This window comes from Triturus cristatus, chromosome 3_2, assembly GCF_964204655.1.
Source record: "Triturus cristatus chromosome 3_2, aTriCri1.1, whole genome shotgun sequence".
Taxonomy (NCBI): Eukaryota; Metazoa; Chordata; class Amphibia; order Caudata; family Salamandridae; genus Triturus; species Triturus cristatus.
In genome coordinates, this window is record NC_140584.1 from 884,351,000 (window position 1) to 884,373,118 (window position 22,119).

The following is a 22,119-nucleotide window of genomic DNA, read 5'->3' on the forward strand; positions in this document are numbered from 1 at the left end:
TGGGCTGCTCCAGGTGGTCCTGGCATCTCTCCACTTGAGGATGACCTACTGGAGCATGGTGACCTCCTCCTGGGTGGCTGCTGCCTCGGTGGACCAAGTGGTCAGCAGAACGGTGAACCAGAAGTTGTGGTCAGTGCCTACAGGTTACAGGGTAATGGCCCCTCCACTTCAAGGGAGATGCTGGCTGGTTGGCGAAGTGCTGGCATTCCTCTTAGGCTTTCGGAGGATGCACAGCGGCATGATGAGTTGGGTTCTCTACGACTGACAGGACAGGAGCAAGCAAGCAAGGATTGGTGCCAAAAGTTCACAGGTAGTCCACAGTTATAGTTTCCTCTGCTCTTCTTGGTCCTTCTTTATTCAGGCGGATCTGAGTTACTGAATTCAGGGGAGTGAAGGGTTATAGCATAGCTAATTTCCCACCTGTCCTGGTGCCACATTGGCCTCGGCAGATGGGATCTCTCTGGTCTGGGGGAAGCCGTGCTTGCATATCAAAGGCAGCAGAGGCTTTGAAGTCTGTGGCCTTGGTATGCAGATTCATTAGCCATCATGCTTGAGGAGGTGATATCTCCTGCCAGAGCAGGCATTGTTATTGACCTCCTGAGAGCTTGGGCTCTCAACGGCAGAGGGTCAAAATAAACCTGTGGTGGCAGGCTGGAAGAATCCGGTCAGCCAGCACACTACCCCTGGTAGATGCACATTGTGGTGGATTGCCCAATGCCATATGCTCTCAGTTAATATAGAGAGCTGAGGTGATGTGTGTACCTCCTTACTTCTGTCTACAATACATAGCTGTCATATTTTCTGATTGGGACTACTTTTTCTTGAATGCCTTGGACAAAATGGATTTGAGGCCATTTATATTGCTAAGAGCTCCAAGTTGTTGATGTAGTGATCTTGGTATTGGGATGACCGGTGTACTTGAATTGCATGGTGAGATAAGTGGGAGGCTCAGCCCATGAGAGAGGGGTTTGTGGTAATGGTGACATGCAGAACTGGGTCTTCAAAGCGCATGCCTTCCACCATGTTGATGGGTGACCACTACTGTCAGGGGTAGCTTTAGGGCTGCACTGGGCGCTGACCTGGAAGGGGGCACTGACCTCAGAGGGGACACGATGTTTAGCAATAACTTAAGATTAAAAAGCACCTGCTGCAGAGTTCCTTGTATGCCCAGCTTTCAGACAGCAATAAAAATGTCAAGATAACTCTTGTGATTAATGTTCCTGTTTGGGGGTGAGGAGAGGGAGAGAGAGAGGGGGGGAGAGAGAGAGGGGGAGAGAGAGAGGGAGAGAGAGAGAGGGGGAGAGAGAGAGGGGGAGAGAGAGAGGGGGGAGAGAGAGGGGGGAGAGAGAGGGGGGAGAGAGAGAGGGGGGAGAGAGAGAGGGGGAGAGAGAGGGGGAGAGAGAGAGAGAGAGAGAGAGAGGGAGAGATAGAGAGAGAGGGGGAGAGAGAGAGAGAGGGGGGGAGAGAGAGAGAGGGAGAGAGAGAGAGAGAGAGAGAGAGAGGGAGAGGGAGAGGGAGAGGGAGAGGGAGAGGGAGAGGGAGAGGGAGACTGAGCTTTGTCTAGTTTCAGTTTTGACTCATCATAAAGTAGCGCAGGGGGTTATATGGCTGCTGCACAGAACAGATCTGTATTTTATTTGGATAGCTGAGTGGATTAGTAAAGACAGCCCATCGCTGTAAAACATATTAAATGTATGTGAGAGGGGATATGGAGAGCTGAGAGGCACTTTTGCCAGGTGGCAGTGAGGGTATCCGATGAAGAGGTCATTTAGAGTGGCGGGGGCAAAAAAGATTGTTGTACCGGGTGCCACAAATGCTAAAGACGCACCGGACTACTGCAGAAAGCATTGCATACTGGCCTGAAACAATACTGAATCATCTCACTGACCCGGAGTATGAGACCACTGAAATGCCATACACTCCGGCAAAGGCCTCATGTGTAGCCTTGAATGCAGGAGTGTTGGGATGCAATATGTAATAATTCCCAGAAAGTGCATGATTGTGTGCAATAGTATGAGACAATTCGACTAAAAAATAGGCAGCAGGTGCTGGTCGCAGAGGTTTTGTTTGAGGTCGATGTGTAGGCGTATCTCTGTCTAAAACTCAAATTGGAAGATCAAACTTTTAGAGTGGGTCAAGTCTTACCTTGCATTATCGAGCCAGCCAGGACTGTCCTTTCTTTCAATTCTGCATGAGGGCTTCCCCTGGGCAGTGCACGACATATTAATCCTACAATCAACAAAAAATGCAGACAAACTTTAGAGTTGCAAACTGAAAATAAAAATATGAGGTCAACAACAAGCTTAAATTTTGTCTTCTGCACTGGAAATTTAGAATGCTTGCTTTGATCAAGTCCCTCAATTGCATTACAGAAACCAAATGGCTGCATTAAAGAACGTGGTCAAATGTACTACCAGTGAACCATGAGAATTATTTCAGTGTCAAAAAAAAGGTCAGCTAGTTACACTGGCCACCAGGTCTCTCGTTATATAATTAGTGTTTGGTACATATCCGGTATGTATGACCTATAAGCTGCTTTCATGTCCCCATATGGGTAACGCAAATGTTCACAGAAACAGGCTAAAAAGAGGAATAGAGCCACATAAGAAATAGGCTTCACACAACATGGGAGCGTTCAGTAGTTTTGTACAGTGGCGATGTCACAAACACCATAGACTGGTGGTAATATGCAGTGCTGGGGAGCATGTAATACAGGTTGCCTTACTCTCTTAATTCTGGCGCAGTCAGTGGTTACTGGCCAGTATCCTATTTTTATACTATCATTTACCAATTGGGTGACCAGCTGTAAGAAAGTGGCTCTGTATATACTGTACCAAAGTAAGGTATAGGGTGCACAGAGTCCACAGTCCCCAGAGGTTTGGCAGAGGTTAAAGTTAGATATAACCTAGCTTGGTCGAGCAGTAAAGCAGTATCAGAGAACAGTGTGAAGCATTTATTGTCTAGGCCAATTATTTTGTAAATAAAAATGTACTGACGTTTAATTTTAGAACCACAAGTAGTTATAAAAATACCTTCTCAGAATGAGATGCTCTAGTTGAATATTTTCAAATAGCAATAGACTTTTAAATGCAATAGTTACAGTTGTTACAATAGGCAACACAAGTTAAACACAATTATAACATTGAGCTCAATGGGCATTTTAAAGTAAACACAATATCAATTACTTTGCATAGGTTTTTCTTACTCAGGGCTGGATCCTGGATTCAGCCCTGGTGCATCGCCTATAAACAGTTGAAAGAAATCGTTTTTGTTCCACAGGCGATTTTTAAGGAATATTTGTATGTTTCAAAAATCGACAAAAACCAGGCAATGTTATCCTATGGAGGAAAATTTGGTTATCAGAAAATCACGGTTGTAAATGCTTTGCAGGGTCAGTGCTGGGCACAAAGATGGAGCACTGGGACCTCTCCTGTTAACAGGTGATTAATTCCGTTTTCGTTGATTGGGTGATTTTTTGTGAATATTTCAAAGTTTCAAAACTCGACACTTAAGAAGAAATTTCAAAGTGAAAACCAGTCAATGTTACCCTAAGGAGAAAAAGTGAGATATCGGCTTTCAGGTAAGTACTCGACTGGCAGAGTTAAGGTTCTGGGGTTAGACTCAGGGGTCTCCCAGGGTCAGGTAGGTACAGTTGTTACACCCTTAGCAGCACAGGGGCAGCCGGGCGCAGAGAGAGTAGGCCAAATGTTAGCCTATGGAGGGAAAGGGGGCCTTTGGTTGGTGGCTGCTAGCAGGCAGGCCACGCGGCTGTGGGAGCTGGGCTCCTGGTCACATACCAGGGCAAATGGGGAATTAGATTAGGACAGATGCTGCACTTCCAGTGGCACTCGGCGGCTGGGTGCAGGGTGCTTTTGAGCCGTCGGGCGCTCAATGTATTTCAATGGGAAAGCTGCAAGATGAACAAAGGCTGCAAGCTCGGGGACTGAGATTCTTCAGGTGCGACCACCACTTCGAGAGGTAAGTTGGGAAGCTGTAGGTAAGGTAGGCACCCAGGAACTGGGCACAGGGGGCTGCAGGGCGCCGGGTGCAGGGGTGTCTTTTGGCGTCGGGAAATCTTACCCTCTGCTGGTCGCGGTTGGGGTGGTCCCCGGAGTTGAGGCTGCAGGCTTAGTCAGGAGCATCGAGGAGGGTCCTTGGATGCTGGATTCTTGGTCACAGTCGCCGAGGGGGCGTCCTCGTGGTCTTTGTCCACTCAGGCACAGGCCGGGCTCGGCAGGTGCTGATTGTGCTGGATTTGCGGTTCCTGGCTTGGCACCAGGGGTTGTTGCTTGTTTGAGCAGAACCACTGCTCGTGGGAGTCCCAGTCTTTTAGATGAGCAAGGCAGTCAGGTCCTCCGGGATTTTCGAGGATGCTGACCACTAGAGATGCCGGGGTTTAGCAGGAGGAGGTTCGACAGGCCTGTAGGGCTGGGGCCAAGTCAGTTGGTGTCGTCCTCTTGTTAGCAGCTGCACGGCAGGTCTTCTTTCTTCTCGTTTCTGAATCGGGATCTGAGGAAGGAAGGTTCAGGGTGCCCCTAAATACAAAATTTAGGGGCGTTACAGGTAGGTAGAGGTCAGGGACCAATGGGTCCCTTTCCTAGGATGGGTACACCCCCTAGCCTGCCACTACCCAGTGGGAGGGGGGCAGGAGCCTAGTCCTGATTGGGTAGGGCTCCCCATCCTCAAGATAGCAAGAGCCCGGAGTTGTGCTTCACCTTGCCTCCCCCCACCTGAGGGGTGGGGTTGGCAGGAGCTGGCACACCCCCTTTGATCACTTAGGTTTTCCCGCTGATGTTCCCACCAGAGTGGGGGTCAGAACCGGTGGGGGCCAGTTGATGAGTACAGCAAGTGGCCTGGAGAAGCTCACAAAGACGGCATGCCTTTGAAGCTTCCCCTGCCCATCCTGGGGGAGGAGACCTAGCACCTCGCCCAGGATGTGCATTGTTGCAGGCCCACAAGAGTGGATGGCTCTTTACCCAGGGGTCCAGCAACGTGTCTGCTGGGTGGCAGCCTAGGCAGCCTCTCAGTCAGGATGCTGGTTGTTAGTTAGTTTCAGGGGGCATCTCTAAGATGTCCACTGTCGTGCATTTTACTTTAAATCCCACACTGGCATCAGTGTGGGTTTAATGTGCTGAGAAGTTTGATAAGAAACTTCTCAGTCTTCAGTGTAGCCATCATGGTGCTGTGGATTTCGTGATGACGACCTCCCAGCACCATATACTCTTAATGGCAGCACTGCACTTACAGTGCCCAGGAATGGACCTGGGCACTGTAGGGGTACAGGGCTCATGCACCTGTACCCACACCACTGGAATATTGCACCCAGCTAGAGGGGAGACTGAGGTATGCCAGGGCAGTGTGTTTGTGGGCATGGCACACAGGGATGTGTGCCATGTCGACTCTCTGTTTTGTTCTGCACCAAGACACTCAGCCTGCAAAGGCAGTGTGGGTGTGTCAGGATACAGGGCCTCCAAGGGTGGCACAAGAAGTGCTGTAGCCCTTAGGGGCCTTCTCTGGTCACTGTGCATTGGGTACCTATGGTACCATTTACCAGGGGCTGACATGTGGCCAGAGATGCCAATTGGGTTTAGGCTTCAATGCAGTTTGACCCTGGGAGACCCCCGAGTCTATGCCCAGCACCTTAACTCTGCCAGTCGAGTACTTACCCAAAAGCCGATAACTAATTTTTCTTCCATAGGGTAACATTGACTGGTTTCACTTGGAAATTCTTCTAAGTGTTGAGTTTTGAATCTTTAAAATATTCATCTAAAATTAGCCAAATTACGAAAACGAATTTACTCACCTGTTATCAGGAGAGATCCCAGAGCTGGATCTTGGTGCCCAGCACTGACCCTGCAAAGTAATTACAACCATGCTTACCTAAACTTGATTTTCCTTCCATAGGATAATATTGCCTGGTTTTCACCAGAAATTCTTTTAAGTGTCGATTTTGCAATCTTTCAAATATTCGTTAAAAATAGCCTGTATAACAAAAACTCTTTTTTTCAACTGTTTACAGGAGATGTTCCAGTGATAGATCCAGGATCCAATACTGAGTTAGAAAAAGTAACCATAGCCCCACTTAACAGCTTAGTGAATTTCCTCCCATAGGATAACATTGGTGATTCCGTATGAAAAAGTATCACTGTCAACTTTTAAAATACAATAAGAATACATAAAAATCATAACTGTAACCAAAACGTTTTTACTCAACTGTTTACAGGAGATGTCCCAGGACTGCATCTAGGATCCAGTACTGCGGAAAGAAAAGTAATCCAAAAAGTAATCAATTGCATTTAACTAGAAATTCCCATGGAGCTCAATGTTAATATTGTGTTTGAAATTGTATTGCCTATTGCAAGAACTGTATCTATCGCATTCAAAAGTCTATTGAATATTGAAAGTATTTATCTAAAGCATCTCATTTTGAGAAAGTATATTTTGATATCTATTGTTGGTTCTAAAATAAAACTATATATTTTTATACAAAAACCATTGGCCTAGAGTTTAGTTCTTGAGTGAATGAGACCATTAGCTGACTGAGTGTGTACAACAAATGCTTGACACTGTCCTCTGATACTGCCTTACTGCTCGACCAAGCTTCCACTTTAGAGAGTAAGGTTATATCTAACTTTAACCTCTGGGGACTGTGGACTCTGTGCACACTGTACCTATTTGGGAACAGTATATACAGAGCCACTTTCTTACAGGCTCATTTTTCAGAACCTAGCTATTGTGGTTAAGACATTATGGTGACCTAATTGTGAGGAAATGAAGTGCATTATATGGTGTGTTTGTACAACCTCACCATTTAATGCTCTTACCAACCCCTCTAGGACCCTTAGCTTCCGTTCGTCAAACCTTGAGCTTAATTCTGGGTAGCCGTGACTCTGAACAGCAAGGCGTACACAAAGGAACAAGTGTAAAGCATTTAAACCACCAAAACAATTGATGAAGAAATTGACAAAACACCAAATAAACCTGACATCAATTCATAAAATCAGATTGTATTGTTATGTATTTTTCAACACCACAATAGAACAAAATCCACTGAAGGGTTCCGGAGACACAGAATTTACAAGGTATAGTAAGGGAAATGCAATTTACCCTGTAAGCATCTATTCGTGGCATGTGGAGCTGTAGATTCACATACTATGCATACTCCTGCAATCTAGTGATGAGACCCGATGTGTGCAAGTTGTTTTTCTTCTCATTCATTCATCAAATCTTTATTTCGGTCACTAAGGACCATAAAAGATACAGAAATAAAATGCAGTAACAATTGACAATAAAACCAAAACAGTGGTAAAATCATATGCCAATTTTAAAACATTTAAAAGTGTAATATTCGCTAGACATAAAACGATTACGGATAAACCATGCTGCAGTTAAAAATTTGGCTACTGCACATACAATGGGGGCAGACAAGTCAGATTTTAAAACTCTGAATGCAGGAAGGTGTTCCCTAAAGCCTAGGTTCCTGAGAAGTGGAACAAGCCAATATTTACGTGGGATGTTATATGCAGGGCAGAAAAAGATCATGTGTAAATCATCTTCTCGTTTGAGAGGGCATACTAGGCAATTTGGGGTGGTCGCTATTTTGTGCCAGTGCTCCGTATGAGCCCTCAAGGGAAGTGTTCCATAACGCCACTGCAGATACAATTTTCGAGTTAGTGGTGGACTAACATCATCAAGGACCAATTCTAGCTGATAAACATCCTTGATAGCAATAAAGTGACTGGACAAAGAATCTTGGCATAGGGATTCAATTGCAGCCTGTAGCTTATACTTGCGGTATGCCTCCACCAGCGATCTACGAGAGATCCTGGGACAAGCGCTCCGCGGGTCATGCCACAGCTCCGATTTCCCCATCCTTTCAAAAGTAATCTTAATGTACTTAAACCAAGATATTTTCAACACGTTTGGTAGGCCCAGGATTTCTTCTAATTCTGCTCTATAGCTAGATAGCTCCACCAAACTCCATATTCTACGCCAATACGTCAGAGGCTTGAGTCCCAGTTCTTCAGTAATTGATCTTAAACCGAGGTCCAGTCTCAACGGGAGCAGCGGGGTGCTTGATGGTAGAGCGGTCAGTTGCCTGATAAAGTTGTTTTCAGTTATCTGCAACTTACAACACGCAGCATGTCCCCAAATCTCACCCCCGTAAGTGACTGCACCTCTAGCCTGGGTTTTGTAGATATGGAGTGGCGGGCCAAGTGGCCTATAGGTGGTCCTAGATAACATCCTATGTATGCCACCTGTAAGTTGGGCGAGTTTCAAGTTTACTCTCATAATGTGGGTGTCCCAAGTCAAGGATTGGTTCAGGGTGACACCTAGGTATTCAAATGTGGAGACCCGGTCTAGTCTTTCGTGTCCTATCATGGGGTTTGGGCGGGTTGAAGTGGACGGATTAAAAGTTATGAACTTAGTTTTCGTCGCGTTCACTTCCAAACCACGAAGCTCACAAAAGTTCATGAAACCGTCCAGAATTCTCTGGAGGCCCATCGGAGATTTTGAAAGCAGGAGGGTATCATCCGCAAACATAATTGCGGGTACCCTCCTGCCATTCAACACCGGGGCATCAATATAGCTCAACCCTGTCAAGAAGTCTATGACACCGTTCACGAAGAAGCAGAACAGGGTCGGTGCCAGCACGCAGCCCTGTCTTACCCCAGAGTCCACGGGAAAACCCTCTGTGAGACCGCCTCCCCTGCCACACCTCACTTTGGCGTAATTGCCCCAATGGAGCCTCATCAACATGGATAGGATGTCACCCGGAACATCTAAATCCTTGAGTACTGCCCATAGTTTGGCACGGGGCACCAGATAGACTGTGTACAGCGTTCCTCTGCCCAAACTCACAGTTTTCCAATACAAATTATTGAATCGGAAAATTTGGTCTATTGTAGAGACACCCTCTCTGAACCCAGCTTGGAATGGGCTCAGTATGTCCTTCTCTGCCATCCATGCTTGGAGACGGTTCAATAGTAATCTCCCGAACAGTTTTTGTGGGACGTCTATTAAGCTTATTGGTCTATAATTGGAAGGGAGCAGAGGGGATCCCTTTTTAAATATTGGGACAATCTCTGCTCCCAACCAAGTTTTTGGTACCTCCATGCCCCCCAAAATAGAATTAAATAGGCACAACAAGTATGGTGCCCAGACTACTGGCTCGTGTTTAAAAAGATCACCAGGCAAGCCATCTAGGCCCGGTGCCTTGCCGTGGGCTAGTCTGTCAATCGCCTCATATACTTCCTTCAGAGTAAAGGGGCGCCCTTTAGTTTCATCAATATTTTTAAAATGTATTAGCTCAGGTGGACCAGATGTGCTGTATAAGGATTTAAAATGATTTCGCCATGCGGAGGCCGAAATGTTGGGCTCAATTGCATCAGGTTGCATTTCGTCCCCTGTGTTTACAAGGCGCCAGAATAAGCGGGAGTCTGCACATGCTAGTGTAGTTTTAAGTTTCTCCCACTTGTTGTACTCCCATTCCTTTTGTGCATGGCCAATCATGCGTTTATATACTGAGCGCCTGGCCCTAATGACCTCAATCCCTAGACCCTCTTTGATTGCCACCAGGAGCTTCGATTTAGCCTTCCGGCATGCACAATTATACCAGGTAGGACTAGACGAACGTTTTGAAGGTCCTTGCAGTGTAGTAAAAAGTATATCAGAAAGGGCCAAAGTTAGGTCTGTATGTAGTGTTCCCCACTCCATCCTATTATCGGGGCAGACGTCTCGGTCGGTTAATGCCAGTGCTTTTTCCAGTATAGGAATTGCCCGGGCGTAGAGGCTGGGAAGAGTTTCCGGATTTAAAAGTAATCTTTTCCATCTCACTCTACGTCTGTTTGCTAATGTTAAGCCTTTCCGATGGGGCGATGTCAGGGCCCTCGTGGCCTCACTATTGGAAAGGATATATTCTGCTTCCAGAGCATGATGGTCACTATCCACACCTGGCAAGACCCTAAAGTCTTTGATGGAAACCCAAGCTGCTAGTGGGACAAGAATATAGTCCAATTTCGATTCCCTCCCACCCCGGCTAAATGTATATTTTGGTGGAATGTCTGATTTTTTCCGGCCATTGCAGGCCCGCAAACCAAATTTTAGGGTTAGTGATGTAATTTGGACCGCTAGTGGTGTCCATGCTCTGGGGCCGGGAGCCTCCAAGGGAGGAATAGACCAAAGCGCATCCTCCTCGTCGGCCAATCCATCTAATGGGCCATAGAGGGGCTCGTAATGACAATTGAAGTCACCCCCTACTAGGTAAGGATTATCAGCGGGAATTTCACTTAAAACGGAGGCAAGATCATCTATAGTTCGTGATTCAAGCCCATTAGTTACTGGGCGAGAATAGACGTTAACCAACATGAGGCTATTAGAATTTGGCCATTCCAAATGTACCACAAGAATATCATCCGTAGAAAGTGGATGTAAAGCAGCACTACATCCCAAATCTACTGCTAACCATGTTGCAAGTCCACCCGAAGGACGTCCTTTCCCTCCCCATTTTGCCGGCTTGGAAAATGACGCGTATCTCAAATACGTCACCTCGTCACAGGCCCAGGTTTCCTGGAACATACAGATGTCTTTAGATCTGACAAATGTATTCCATTCTGGAGAATGCAACTTGCTAGCGAGGCCCGCCACATTCCATGACAACACTTTTTAAACAGTGGAGTTAGTGCTGCCAATAGATTTTTCTGCGTCTGGGATACAGCACCGCTCATGCAGTGAAGATGTACTCATAGTAGGGGTAGGGGATACAGAGGGCACCGCCTCACATGACGGGGTAGCAGAGTTTACAGGTTAGTTGGCTATCAGATTCTTGATCTCAACCTTCATGGTATTAGACTCCTTTGTGAGGGAGGATAAAACGCCCTCCTCTTTACTGCTTATCCAAAGCAGTCAGTCCTCCCAGGCTAGGCTTCCAAATCTATTCTGCGTAGGGAAATAATCAAGGTGTGGTAGATCACTCATATAGTGGGTACCCCTATGCTCTTGCCTCCACCTTCTGCCACGGCCGCGCACAGGTTCCCAATCTCTCTCTCCCTGCTCTTGTAATACAGATGGATAAAAGAAAGATAGTGGTAGGGCTTGGATTGTAGTACCCTTATCGCGATAGGGCCAGTTAGTTATGTGGGAGACTGTCCTGGGGTGCCTAAAATTGACCAAGACACAATCTCCCTGTATAGATTTCTTTGTACCACCCAGCCATGGAGCTCTTCTTACCATCAGGACCTGGCTGCATATGCCATCGGGAAGAGGTCTATTAATTGTGAGCCAATTGATGACTTTATTTTTAAGCGATTCAACTGACTCTTGCGTTGGCTCTTTTAGGGCAGGGACACCTGCCAAAATTACTATAAATGGGCTGACCTCAGGCGGCAGATCTATAGTCGTTTGATTCCCAATAGGGCTGTTAAGGGAGCCCTTAGGGCCAGGTACAGACGGGTTCCCTTCTGTACATCTATTTAGTGTCTGATCTATGGTTGGTAGTGTCAGTTGGGGAGAGAAAACGTGGGGTATTAGCGGGATAATAGGAGGATTCGGGTTCGTAGCTGGAGGGGCTGTTTGGTTCATCGCACTACTCGGGCCAGTGTCTGGGGCTAAGGCATCTTTTGCACAAGAGAGTGAAATACATGCCAATTCCTTTACAATACAATTTAGGGTGGTTTCTATTTTCCCCAGGCGTGCTTCCAATGGTTTAAGCAACAGCCTCATCATGTTGCGAATATCCAATAGTGTGATATCCTCCTCCCCAGAAATTGATCCAGTTTTGTCAAATTTATGATCTGGCGCCTTAAGTGGCGTGAGCCCCTTAGATTGTAATGGGGTTCGACGTTTGATTGCTGTCTCAGGTTTCAGCCTTTGTGGTGTGGGAAGTGGTTTGGTGTTTTTACATTTCCCCCCCCCCCCCCCCCCCCCCCCCGAGACATCTGGGGCTTCTTACTATTTTTGGGGATAGCTCCTTCTCTCAGTGCTACCCTATTAATGTTTGTCGATTTGGCCCCTGAGCTATTTTCCTTCCTACCATGTACAGTAGTGCTAGTGCTAGGGCTAAAATTGGGATGAGGCGGCTTTGGTAGGGGAAGGGGTAATATGCTAAAATCTATCTGGGATGGTATGGAACAATCAATGTTTGAGGTGCCTGCTATAGTGGGACAAGATGGACTAGTTATTTCAGGCATTTCAGTTGAGCCCTCTCCCCCCGCCATTAATTGACTCCCAGCCAGTCTCTGGGTCGGAGTCCTTGCGGAGGCTAGGGGGCCCAACGATGATCCAATCAATCTCTTGAGAGATACGTCGTTCAAGCGTAGTGATGTCCTCAATTAATAGAGAACCAGCTTTGGCGAAGTAACTGTCCAATGTGCATTGGGGTTTTCCAGCAGCCATCAGAGTCTTACTACGTGTCTCCCTCAAAGCCATTCTGTCAAGGCTGGCTGGAGCAGGTATCGGGAGACACGAGGGGACGGAATAGCAGGGGGCACTGACCGAGACCGATCCCGACCGGTCTCGAACGGCCCGCTCTTTGCCCGGTCTTCGCCCCGGTTCTTGTCCCGCGCGTGTCCCGCTAGCGCGTGAGGGGAGGGGAGTATTAATAGGTAATGAGGGAAGGTGAAGGCGGGGCCTGGAAGAGGCAGCAGGTGTGCTGCATGGATTTTGCAGGGAGCACCCTGGTCCTCGCAGTCCCGGCAGCCACAAACCCCCACAGCTTCCCTTCCGGGCACAGCACAGGCTTCCACACAGGTCCAGCAAGGCGAATGGAGCGCGATCCCAGCTCCAGCTCAAAGTGAGTCAATATCCACGAGCGGCACCCGCGAAGCGGGGGCCGCGAGGTTTTTAAATGATTTGAGGAGGCGGGCCGGGAAGAGGCAGCAGGTGTGCTGTATGGATTTTACAGGGAGCACCCTGGTCCTCGCAGTCCCGGCAGCCACAAACCCCCACAGCTTCCCTTCCGGGCACAGCACAGGCTTCCACACAGGTCCGGCAAGGCGAATGGAGCGCGATCCCAGCTCCAGCTCAAAGTGAGTCAATATCCACGAGCGGCACATAAATTAAACTATATATATTCTGATCTATCTTTTGTGGTATGTATGACCTTAAGTGTTCTCCGTAAACAAATATCACCTTTTCGCGTTCTGTGTCTGAAAATGTTAGGTATTACTCTAGGAGGCACGAAAGTTATATATGAAAATACGTAGTAACGAGTGTGTGGCTTCATGAAATAAATAATAAACAACGTCCCTTCAGAAGTGATAATCGTCGTCTTTTAAGGACTTTTGAAGCTCAGTTCGTTATTACTGCTCGTCATTCCCCTAAAGTGGGCAAACTGCAAATCAATCGAAGATGGCATTTAATGCTCTTACCAACCCCTCTAGGACCCTTAGCTTCCGTTCGTCAAACCTTGAGCTTAATTCTGGGTAGCCGTGACTCTGAACAGCAAGGCGTACACAAAGGAACAAGTGTAAAGCATTTAAACCACCAAAACAATTGATGAAGAAATTGACAAAACACCAAATAAACCTGACACCAATTCATAAAATCAGATTGTATTGTTATGTATTTTTCAACACCACAATAGAACAAAATCCACTGAAGGGTTCCGGAGACACAGAATTTACAAGGTATAGTAAGGGAAATGCAATTTACCCTGTAAGCATCTATTCGTGGCATGTGGAGCTGTAGATTCACATACTATGCATACTCCTGCAATCTAGTGATGAGCCCCGATGTGTACAAGTTGTTTTTCTTCTAAAAAGTCTTACGAGTCACAAGGTACTGTGACTCTTCTTCTTGCTGGTAATGTACATGTTCATCAACTCCATTGTTAGATTGTATTTCTCACATGGCAGATGAGGATGGAAGCAAAGTATAGAGACAAGTCTATGCAAAAGAGGGAGAAGAGGTAGTAAGAGCTACTGCAATAGGCGTCCGGGAGAAGGGTGGGCACATGTAAATCTACAGCACCAAAATCCACAAACAGATTCTTGCAGGGTAAGTAACATTTTCTGTTCGAGGCATGTGTGGCTCTAGATTAACATACCGTGCTTAGACTATAAAGCAGAACTCCCAGAAGCAGTGGCTAGCCTGTGGGTGTTGCAATAAATTCACACAGTAATGCTTTGTAAAAGTGTGCGATGTGGACCAGGTAGTTGCTCTGCAAATGTTAGCCATAGAGGCCCTTCGCCCTCTTCCCCCCCCCCCCCCCGAGTGGAACGGGCTCTTGGAGGAATGGGAAAAGTTCTCAAAGCTTTAGCATAGCATCCTTGGATGCATTTCACAATGCCTGATTTGGGCAATGCCTTCCCTTTATGGGGAATGGAGAAAGCAACAAAGAGTTGTGTGCTCCTAAATTCTTTAGCTCTATCAATGTAGTACATGAGGGCTTGTTTCACATCTAAAGTAAGGAGAGCCCGTTCTGCAACTTTTATGAAATTAGAGCTCTGTGCACATTCAATATTGATGTGGTACAAATTTCTGATTGCAAACTTTTGTGGTGTGAGAGAAGAACGTTGACTGTTTTGAAGTACGAGTTACTTACCTTTGGTAATGATGTATCTGGTAGAGACGTTGTCTAGCCGCAGATTCCCTAACTTAGAATATCCCCAGGTGTCAGACTGGATCCGGAAAATTCTTTGCAGCACCACCTGTGCGTGCCGGGGGACGGCGCCACATGACCCCACCCTGACGTCGTCCACGTACGTGACATCATCAAGGCCATGTAAGTCCCTCCCGGCGCGATGACATCAGTTTTCTTGGGAGAAACCTTTCCGCGGCACAACGCGGAGCCACCAACACAAACTGAGATTATGGGAACAGTGTGCGAAGAATGAAAAAATCCGCAAAATAAATGAGGTGGATGGTGCAAAACACCATCATAAAAGACAGCATCAGACACGGTCTACATATATATGCATAGCGAAGCGTAGACCCTTCCCAAAGTGTGAGCAACAAGGGAAGAATATCTCAACAGACAAAAAGATACACTATTACCATGTAGAAATGTGACTGCTATTGCCATGTAGAACTGTACCGTTCAACAAGGACGGAGCACAGAAAGAACAGCAATGTACTTCAAAAAGGTATCTTTCCTCACAACAATGGAAGTGTGTAACAGAGCTGAAGAAATCGTCAAAGACGACGACTATATAGGAGACCAGAGCCTCTAGAGAATGGAGAAGGCGTGCGGGAAGACAGCAGGAGACAAAGAAGAAGAAGAAAAATTTCCTGATGACAGTGAGAGAAAATACACCATCTACAGGAAGAAGCCCCTTGGAGGGAGTCAGCCGCATATGGTAATTGTGAAAGGGGCGCAACTATGTGAGCACCTTTGAAAGAAAACAAAGGCTACTGAAAGTAGGCAAGAGGAGAAGCCCTTCTGGCAAGGTTTCCGCAGAGTGGGGAGGATGGGTGGACGTTAAGGAATCTGCGGCCAGACAACGTCCCTACCAGATACAAAGTTACCGAAGGTAAGTAACTCGTACATCTGATAGAGACATCTAGCCGCAGATTCCTTAACTTAGAATAGATACTATAGCCATACCCGGTGGGGGTTGTCTGCGACAGAACCGTAGAAAATGCACACGCACTGAGCCAGCAGAGTGACGGACAATGCGGCTGTGGCGCGACATCTACTAAGTTGGCAACAGAGTGATGGACAACGGGGAGGGCTTTGGCGGGACAGCCAGACAGCAACCCAATTAGCTCGGAAGAGCAAAGATGATAACGGGAGGCAAGGCGCCCCAAAACAATGCCAGAATGGTGCTACATCATACCCGTATAAGAATGAGATGTAGAAACGGCACCAGCTATATACCAGTCAAAGAGAGAGAGTGAGAGCGTGAGTGAGTGAGTGAGAGAGAGTGAGTGAGTGAAACAGCCACAGAGACAACAAGGTTGCGTAGCTAAAATAAGCATAGGACTGCCCAACCAGGCAGCTGGAAGGCTAAGGTGAGAACTAACTCACGAAATACAGATATGCAGGGTGCAGACCCTAGGACGACTGACATCAGAAGAGCTGTTCTGCAAGCACAGCCGACAAAGTAGAGGGTGATACTCAATGAAAGGGGCACATATGAAGGAAGTGGCATTAGAGGCACCAGAGTACCAACAGACGCATAAATATAGGAAAGAATCTCAGAATCGTAGACCACATCCTCCGACTGGAAGTAAAAAGTAACCCTTGTCCAGAAAGAGAGATAGCGTTTAGTAACTGCACACCAAGAAGGGAGCAGTGTAAAGCTGGGGAACCATTCCACATGGGATGCAAAAGGGACCCTATCGCTAAAGATGCAGGAAGAAGAGCACCCATGGTAATTGGCATATGCACACATACACACATATATATATGATGGGAAGATCTTCAAGAAAAAACAAGGCGTGTCTATGGGTCATGCTTCTCCCCCAGTTATGCGTGTTTGCACGTAGGCTGGTGGGAGGGGCATGTCCTCAAGATTAAGCAGATAGCTTTTTTTGATAACCGTGTTGTTAACATGTGGAGATATACTGACGATGTCTTTATTATCTGGAAGGGAGCACATGTTCAGGACTGTAGCTTTGTTGATGAAATTAACCAGAACGATAACAACCTAAACTTTAAGGCACACATTGATTCTACATCTATCAATTTTTTAGACATCACAGTGTACATTGAAAAGGGAGCCATTGAAACTTGTTTGTATAGGAAACCTACAGCTGGCAATACATTATTGCATGCCTCAAGCTTTCATCCAAAACACACTATTTCCAGTCTCCCCTATGGCGAGTTTTTGCATATTCGCAGAGCTTGCAGCACCAATGCAACAATGGTCACAGCACAGCAGTCAGCTAAAGAAAGGTTGATGGAGAGAGGTTATGATTCCAACAAATTGGACATAGCCATGGAAAAAGCCAACAGCAAGGATAGACAGCTGTTACTGAAAGCTGCCAACAAGCCCACTACTACAGCTATCTCTCCACATACAGCCATAGATGAAGCTGACTCCATGACCAATTCAGGAGATTTCTCCTGTAGGTTCATATCAACTTACAGCAAACAGGCCAATGCAATCAAGAGCATCATCAATACCCAGTGGCTTATAGTGCTTACCGATGTCACACTCCAACAGATACTGCCCAACAAACCCAATTTAACATATCGCAAGGCTTATTCCATACGTAATGACTTGGTTAAAACTAGTCCAGAGTTAAGACAGTAAAAGCGGTTGGCTCACACCCAAAAAGGGTTTTTATAAGTGCAGCTCATGTCGAGCTTGCAAATTTGGGGTGAATACCACTTCTTATTCCACTGCTTTTTCTGATACCTCCATTAAACTCAAGGGGCTTTCATGTGGCACAGAATTCGCTGTATATGTTTTAAAATGAAACTACAGGTCTTTACACTAATATTGCAACACCTACGCGCAACTGTGAACTCAGATACCACGTATCCTGTCGCGAAAAATATCAAAATGGAGCACAATAACAATCTCAATGTGCTCCAATATTTTGTCATCGACAGTGTACCTATTAACAAACGAGGAGGGAACCGAGAAAAAAGGCTTAGGCAGTTGGAAACTCAGTACATTATTGAACTCGACACCAAAGCCCCCCGGGGATTGAACATTTGTGAGATTTGCACCACTACCTGTAGCCATACTGTTATTCCACATGTTTATCTGACCTGCATTTTTTAATTAATGTTTTTAACTTTAAACCAATTTTTAACTTTATATGAATTTTAGTTTTAGTTATTTATTGATATTATTGTATTGTCAAAAAATCGGCATTGTATGAGTTCTCCTTACTAATTTATTACATATGACATTGAGTCAGGGACCGTACTAGTAAAACCAATAAGTTTGCTTGTAATTTTCTACTGCATGATCTAGGTTACACCAGGGGGATCCCTGGAGATTATTCTTTCTGGCATCGGTTCAGGATAACATGTATCAGACTATCCATTCTGGTTCATAAAGGATTTTATATCTATTACCCATGCTGCTTTTTCCATTAGTTATTTAACCCTCACTAGTTGTACCTTTGCACTTTTTTGCACATTTGGACAATTACTTCAAATGTCAGCACACAGCACTTCAGACTGGATAGCGTTTGGACGGTTATGAACTATGATGAATTCAGGTTTCTTAATGGGATCCTGCGTTCTTAACTTATTTAAGTATTTGTACTCGCTATCTATGCACAATTGCACTCAGTACCATAACAAGGAAATTTTAGAATTTTTAAACATATTCAGTTTCAAAATTTCTGTCTATCCTTTATATGTTCTTGATATTGCACAATTTAATAAATGCATTTGTGCACTTTAATTCTTATGTTATATTGGCAGGCTTTGCTTAGATGAGCATTCATGAATTTATGTCATGGAAATATCTCAAAACCCACAAGAACATATCTCTTTGAATTTCCATGTATATTCATATGTATTCTGCTTTGTCATTGTGCTTTTATAAACACAATTCTTAGTGCATTCTCAGTTTATGGAGACAGCCACACAAAGTATTTTTTCCACGTCTACTCTGGCAGCTGACTGAATATCACGTGGTATGGGGGTATCCAATAAATGTTTCACTAACCCGTCATGCGCTCATGTGATCAAGGCCACTGCGTTGACCGAAACACGTAATGACCATATTACACCGCTATAACTAAAAAAATAAACGCTACACTGGCAAGCTGAATCAGCGTACTGGAGTCGTCCGTTTCTCTTCTTGGTTCCCGGAAGCACCTTTGAGTGATAATTGAACATACATATACACTACATATATATGGTTCTTGGGCTTGTTCTGTATGAGAATATATATATTTTTAAAGATTGGTTTTAAAGACAGGGTAGGTTTTTATTTACCTGGTGTCTTTTTTATTGATCATTTTAAGTATGTCACAAGTCATCTTTTAGCTCATTTTCTTACTATTGCATTTTTGAATAACTAATGTCAATTGTTTACTGCACTTTATTTGTCTATGTCTCCTACTTCAACTTGCAAAATTTGCACCAACAAGCATCAGTCACTTTATGTCCAATTAACATAGTTGCATTCATGCACTTTATTTGATTAACTAGATGTTAACCGAAGTGTTGGACTATTGTGGGAATTGTATACAGATTAATAATTTTAAAACATTTTTTTCTTTATTTGTTAACACGGTTAAGTAAGCACCATATGTAGTAATCGTGTGTCAGGAGAAAACATTCTTTATTGTCATTAATTTCCAAATATAGGGGAAATGTTAAGAAAAAAACTGAACTTTACAAATAGTGGCATTTAAGCTTTTGAATTTTCTTCTAGGTTATTGTTTTTGCATTAGCAATATATGACTATGTGAAAAATGACGATATAAACAGTAACTTTTCCATGTTTACTACTTACGTAATCAGCACTAGCACTTTAAATTGAGGGCTTGTCAATGCGTGTGGTCAGGTGATCAAGGCTGCTTGGACGGCCGAAACGCGTCCTGGACATCGAAAATGGGAAATGAATAAAGCAAACTGTTCTGGTATAACAGTGGTCTGTGCCCGTAATTTTCCTTCAGGAAAAAGAATTGCGAGTTGCTTCAAATATATATATATATATATATATATATATACACACACGTGTGTAGCAAAGAAGGGTAAACGAGCAACAACCATGCAACATTGGTGGTATAGGAGCACACCTAATGCCAAAATGGCAGGTGGTATCTGCATATTAAGCGTGAAAAACACCATGAAAACCTCCCAAGGAGAAGAATGACATAATAGCCGAGATGACACATGGTGGACAGAAGAGGGCGTCATGTCACAACATTAAACACCGTACAACGGCAAGATAATTCTGAGCACCAGGGAACGCATAGAGCCCAAAGGATCTCTAGGCCCACCTAACAAAGCAGAGCTATATAATAGCGTACAAGTACCCAATTGGAGTATGGACACCCCAAACAACGGGGAAACACCTCTTAGGGCAAACCACAGTCAAAGGCCAGACACCACAACCTGTGGAAAACTGCCACAGTAGGCTTATTGCCAGCTCAAACGTACAAGGCATCGAAAGGATGCTAAATGAAAGGGTAACCACCCCAGAACATGCCAAAAAGGGAGACCTGGAAAATATAGGCATAAGGCAGAGGGCGAAAGCCCGCAAGGAGGCGCTGAACAGCCGATACGGCGTGGGCATCAAATAATAAAACCCTGTCAAAGGGTAGAACAACAAGTTGCTCCCGGATATTCTCCGGGAAGACGCTATCACGCAACCAAGCATGGTGCCTCTCGGCGACAGAACCAGCCATAGCACGGCCCAAGGAATAGGCAGTATCCAAGGCCGAGCGGATCGTGAATTCAGCAAGGTCACGGCCATCACGAAGAAGATGAAGAAGGTCAAAAGGAGCGCCTTTTGAGGCGTCTGAAAAAAGAGATTCTACAGAGTCCCAGAATGCAGAGGTAGCCCGAGCCAAGACACACACTGTATTTAGTGAACGAAGGGCAGCACTAGTGGAGGCGAAGATGTTACGACCCCATGGCTCAAGCCATCTGGACTCCCTGGAGGGAGGAAGCATTAAATGAGGCTAGGAAGGGAAGGCAGTTTGCAAAAGGAACCTCTGCACGTCTGGGTGAACAAATAAGCAAACTGGATCATATGGAGCAGGTCGGTGGCGGTGTAAGATAGAGCGACCTACCGGATCACCGGAAGCCGGCTGAGCCCATGTGCCCCAAAGGGCGTCATAAAGAGAAGCTTCAAATGACGGAAGCGGCTCCACATTCCCCAACCCATGGTGAAGAACACCAAGCAGAGGTGCCACAGGCAAGGGGACCGAAGCTGGCTGCATGTTTAGAACACGAGTGGCTAAGGAGAATACTCTAAGAAACGCTGCACCTCATCAGTAGGCGAGGGCTGTAAACTTAGACTACCAATACACGGAGGGTGCGACCAATGCCCAAAAGAAGGAAGCCCCATTGACGAATGGGGGTCCCGTCGGGACTCCTGGGGAGGCGGGGATCCTGCTGGGTCCATAAATTCTAAGGAGGGCACTTGCAAGGATAGATCCGGCGTAGCCGAATGTGAAGGAGACGCCAAACTCTCTGCAGAAGCTTCTGGAGAAGAGTCTACAACCCAGCGACGACGTGGCACCAAAATGACTCTGGTTGGCATCGACCCTGCCTCGTCTTGCGCCAACTCGGCTCCATCCGGTGCCGAGGCCGCTCCATCCAGTGCAGAGTCCGCTTCATCCGGCGCCGCTTCCACGTCCACCACGACAAGCCCCGCTTCAGAAGAAGGGGATGGCGTCGGAGCCGGGGAAGTAAGCCTCCGGCGCCGCCCCGGTGCCGACTCAGACTCAACCACAACAGGCCCCGACTCCGAAGTAGGAATTGGAGTCGGAGCCGGGAAGGCGAGTTTCCGGCGCTGTAATGGCGCCAACCTCGCCTCCGGCCAGGCGGCTGCCTCTCCAGAAGGCAGAGGTGTGCTTGAAACAAGGCTTTGAGCACCAGCAGCCACCTGCAATGCCACAGGGAGCCCCACAGAACTGTGCGTCAGGGGTGCTATGGGTCGTAGAGAGGGACCCCGCCGGGCCGCACCCCGACGACGCAAGTGTTCGGTCCACGAACGGCACCGACCTCAGCTCCAGGCAGGCGACCGCCTGTCTGGAGGGCCGAGGTGTGATCAAAGCAAGGCTGCGAGCAACAGAAACCACCTGCGATGGCACAGGGAGCCCCATGGGACTATGCGGCGCGGCAGGGGTGGAATGGGTCGTAGACGGGGGACCCTGACAACAGCATTTCTCCTTCGTCCCTGGGGAGCAAGAGCTTAATTGGCGCAAGGGGCGAACCCACCGGCGAGTCGGTCAGGGACCCTGCAAGTAGCGGAGGCCCCGAGGACGCCCCAGGGACAGGAGTAGACCCAAGGGAGGCCTGCAAAGCCGCGGCATAGGCCTCCATTTGGGTCCGAGTTGCCCCTGTGCCTGGATAGGGGATGGGCGACTCCCAGGGGCGCACGTCCGGAGGGCTCTGGGAAATAGCGCCCCCGACAGCAGGCATAAGCGAGGTCGTGGACATTGGCGACATGCGCCGCGACTTACCCAGAAGGGGTGAATGACGTCTCCGGGACCCAGAAGGCAAGTGACTCCGCAACTGTAAACCAGAGG

General features: G+C 46.6%; 1 protein-coding gene across 33 annotated transcripts in view; it reads right to left on the reverse strand.

The window, feature by feature from the left end:
- Positions 1 to 22,119, reverse strand: part of NCOR1 (nuclear receptor corepressor 1) — a 1,832,391-nt gene that overhangs the window by 613,088 nt on the left and 1,197,184 nt on the right. For 21 of the 33 annotated variants that reach the window (XM_085649279.1, XM_085649270.1, XM_085649292.1 and 18 more), the window contains 2 exons: positions 6,215 to 6,256; positions 2,146 to 2,229 (listed from right to left, as the gene is read on the reverse strand). In XM_085649279.1, coding sequence (XP_085505405.1) covers positions 2,146 to 2,229; positions 6,215 to 6,256 — 126 coding nt within the window. The remainder of the gene's footprint in view (positions 1 to 2,145; positions 2,230 to 6,214; positions 6,257 to 22,119) is intronic. The other 12 variants (XM_085649294.1, XM_085649293.1, XM_085649281.1 and 9 more) reach the window with 1 other exon arrangement.